Genomic DNA, 2,780 nt, shown 5'->3' on the forward strand with positions numbered 1-2,780 from the left:
TTCTTCTCAAGAACCACTGGGCCAGAAAAGCTGAAACTTATTTTGAAGCATCCTGGGGTAGTGTAGATTCTAAATTGTACATATCATGACCCCCGGGGGTAGGGTGGGGCCACAATGGGGAATCAAAGTTTTACATAGAAATATAAAGGAAAAATCTTTGAAAATCTTCTTCTCAAGAACCACTGGGCCAGAAAAGCTGAAACTTATGTGGAAGCATCCTGGGGTAGTGTAGATTCTAAATTGTTCATATCATGACCCCCGGGGGTAGGATGGGGCCACAATGGGGAATCAAAGTTTTACATAGAAATATAAAGGAAAAATCTTTGAAAATCTTCTTCTCCAGAACCACTGGGCCAGAAAAGCTGAAACTTATGTGGAAGCATCCTAGGATAGTGTAGATTTTAAAATGTGCAAATCATGACCCCCGGGGGTTGGGGGGGGGCCACATTCGGGAATCAAAGTTTCACATAGAAATATATAGGAAAAATCTTTAAAAATCTTCTTCTCAAGAACCACTGGGCCAGTAAAGCTGAAACTTATGTGGAAGCATCCTGGGGTAGTGTAGATTCTAAATTGTACAAATCATGACCCCCGGGGGTAGGGCGGGGCCACAATGGGAAATCAATGTTTTACATAGAAATATATAGGAAAAATCTTTGAAAATCTTTTTCTCAAGAACCACTGAGCCAGAAATGCTGAAACTTATGTGGAAGCATGCTGTTTTAGTGTAGATTCTAAATTGTTCAAATCATGACCCCCAGGGGTTGGGCGGGGCCACAATAGGGAATCCAAGTTTTACATAGAAATATACAGAATAAGTCTTTGAAAATCTCCTTCTCAAGAACTACTGGGTCAGAAAAGCTGAAACTTATGTGGAAGCATCCTGGGATATTGTAGATTCTTAATTCTACAAATCATGACCCCCGGGGGTTGGGCGGGGCCACAATAAGGAATCAATGTTTTACATAGAAACATATAGAAAAAATCTTTGAAAATCTTCTTCTCAAGAACCACTGGGCCAGAAAAACTGAAACTTATGTGGAAGCATACTGGGATAGTGTAGAATTCAAATTGTTTAAATTATGATCATTGGGGTAGGGTGGGGTCACAATATGTATTACAAGGGGGAAATCTGGTAAAGAACGGAATGGCCAAAGCTTCTCAGGTGAGCGATGTGGCCCATGGGCCTCTTGTTTTATAATTAACAGAAAAAAGGCCCAGAATTATAGGTAGAGAAAATATCTATATATTTAAATGTAGAGAAAACAAAAAAATAGCAAATCATATTTTTATTAGTTTGTACTAGTAATTTTTTATCTTGGGTGGTCTGATTTTTGTACTCTGGTTTATTCTTTCAGCAAGAGAAGCTTTACCCACATGGGATAAACAAATTCAGAGTCTGTGTTTCCAAGTGAATCAGATAATTGAGAAGGTGTCTCAGTCGGCGCCTGATTGGATGATGAAGACCACAGAAACTCAGATGGCGGAGGGCCAGTGAAGACTGTATGTAACACCAAGAATGGAAAACAGCTGAGACTGAATGTGCTGAAATAGGCACCACTGTTAGAGAGAATTGGGGGATAGAGTACTGTGTAAGATCAATGTGGAGAAAAGAAGAATGGAAAATTATATCAATAATGTCTCACATGACAAATGTTTCAAAGGATAGATGTTTATTATGTTGTAAAATATAAAAACAAGTACTGAAGACAAAAAACTTTATTCATAATTTATGTACATTTATCAATTTTAAAAAGACTGAAATGACATGTAGTGTACATGCAAGAAATTATTACTGGTAAAATGAATATGAGTTCCATGAGGTTCAGGATTTTATTTCTCTGTTGCTGAAATTTTATTTTTGCAATTTGACCCTTGAGTGGTTGTAAATGAATTTCTGCATTTTCAATTTCTGCCATTATACACAGCAAAAAATTCATGTACAAGACATGAACATTGGGTGTTGAGGATTTTGCCATTGTAATTTTTGCAAATTCCTCCTTTCTCTAATAAAAATATCTTTAAAAATTGATGACTACAGAAAATGGTCCCATATATCACAATATACTGAATCAAATACGATGTATGGTAAAACATGATTTAAGTGAACAGGCTTACATTTATTTGATGCTTACAGGGAAGGAAATTTCATTCCCCGCGGCTTTCAAAATTATTTTAGATTTAACATATATTATAAATCACATTTAAAACAAAACATAATTTCCAGTCCTTGGCACCTTATTTCAAATGGATTTATTGAATGAAGTTTTATCTGCAGATGTTGTAAATCCTGCTGTGGTATGTTTACATGTGTCATTAATGCTCTGTACATGCATGTGTGTTTTGTAAGAATTCAGTCTGATTGAAATAGAAAAAAAAAACTTTTACTAAGTAAGTAACCTTTATAAAACCTTAGTATAACACTGCATGTTCCAGTATTTAGATTATGAAAAAAGAAACTTCAGTTAGACTAAGACTGGTATCATGCCACCCACTTGATGATGTAAATACTGTATAAAGGTGTTTCATAAAGGTGATAAACAAAAACATGGGTTCACAGAGCTACAATACTGAAACATCCTACGTATGTATGAAATGGATTTTAATTATTCCAACAGAACAGCAGTACAAAACTAGCTTCAATAATGTAGGCCCCTCCAATGTTTTTTGTGGGGGAGGGGGGGGGGGGTGAAGAGCCCTTTCTTGAAAACATTAGATACAAAAATTATCAGAGAGGGCTACATTATTGCAGCTATAAGAACATATTACAATTACAAACA

General features: G+C 36.0%; 1 protein-coding gene across 1 annotated transcript in view; it reads left to right on the top strand.

The window, feature by feature from the left end:
- LOC134244604 (COP9 signalosome complex subunit 4-like) overlaps positions 1-1,823 on the top strand; it is a 58,646-nt gene extending 56,823 nt beyond the window's left edge. The window contains exon 11 of the mRNA XM_062726859.1: positions 1,359-1,823. Within this exon, the coding sequence (XP_062582843.1) occupies positions 1,359-1,498 (140 nt within the window). The 3' untranslated portion in view covers positions 1,499-1,823. The remainder of the gene's footprint in view (positions 1-1,358) is intronic.
- The last annotated feature ends 957 nt before the right edge of the window (positions 1,824-2,780 follow it).

Source organism: Saccostrea cucullata, unplaced genomic scaffold (assembly GCF_032062105.1).
Source record: "Saccostrea cucullata isolate Sc308-1 unplaced genomic scaffold, CSIRO_AGI_Scuc_v1 ctg33, whole genome shotgun sequence".
NCBI classification, from domain to species: domain Eukaryota; kingdom Metazoa; phylum Mollusca; class Bivalvia; order Ostreida; family Ostreidae; genus Saccostrea; species Saccostrea cuccullata.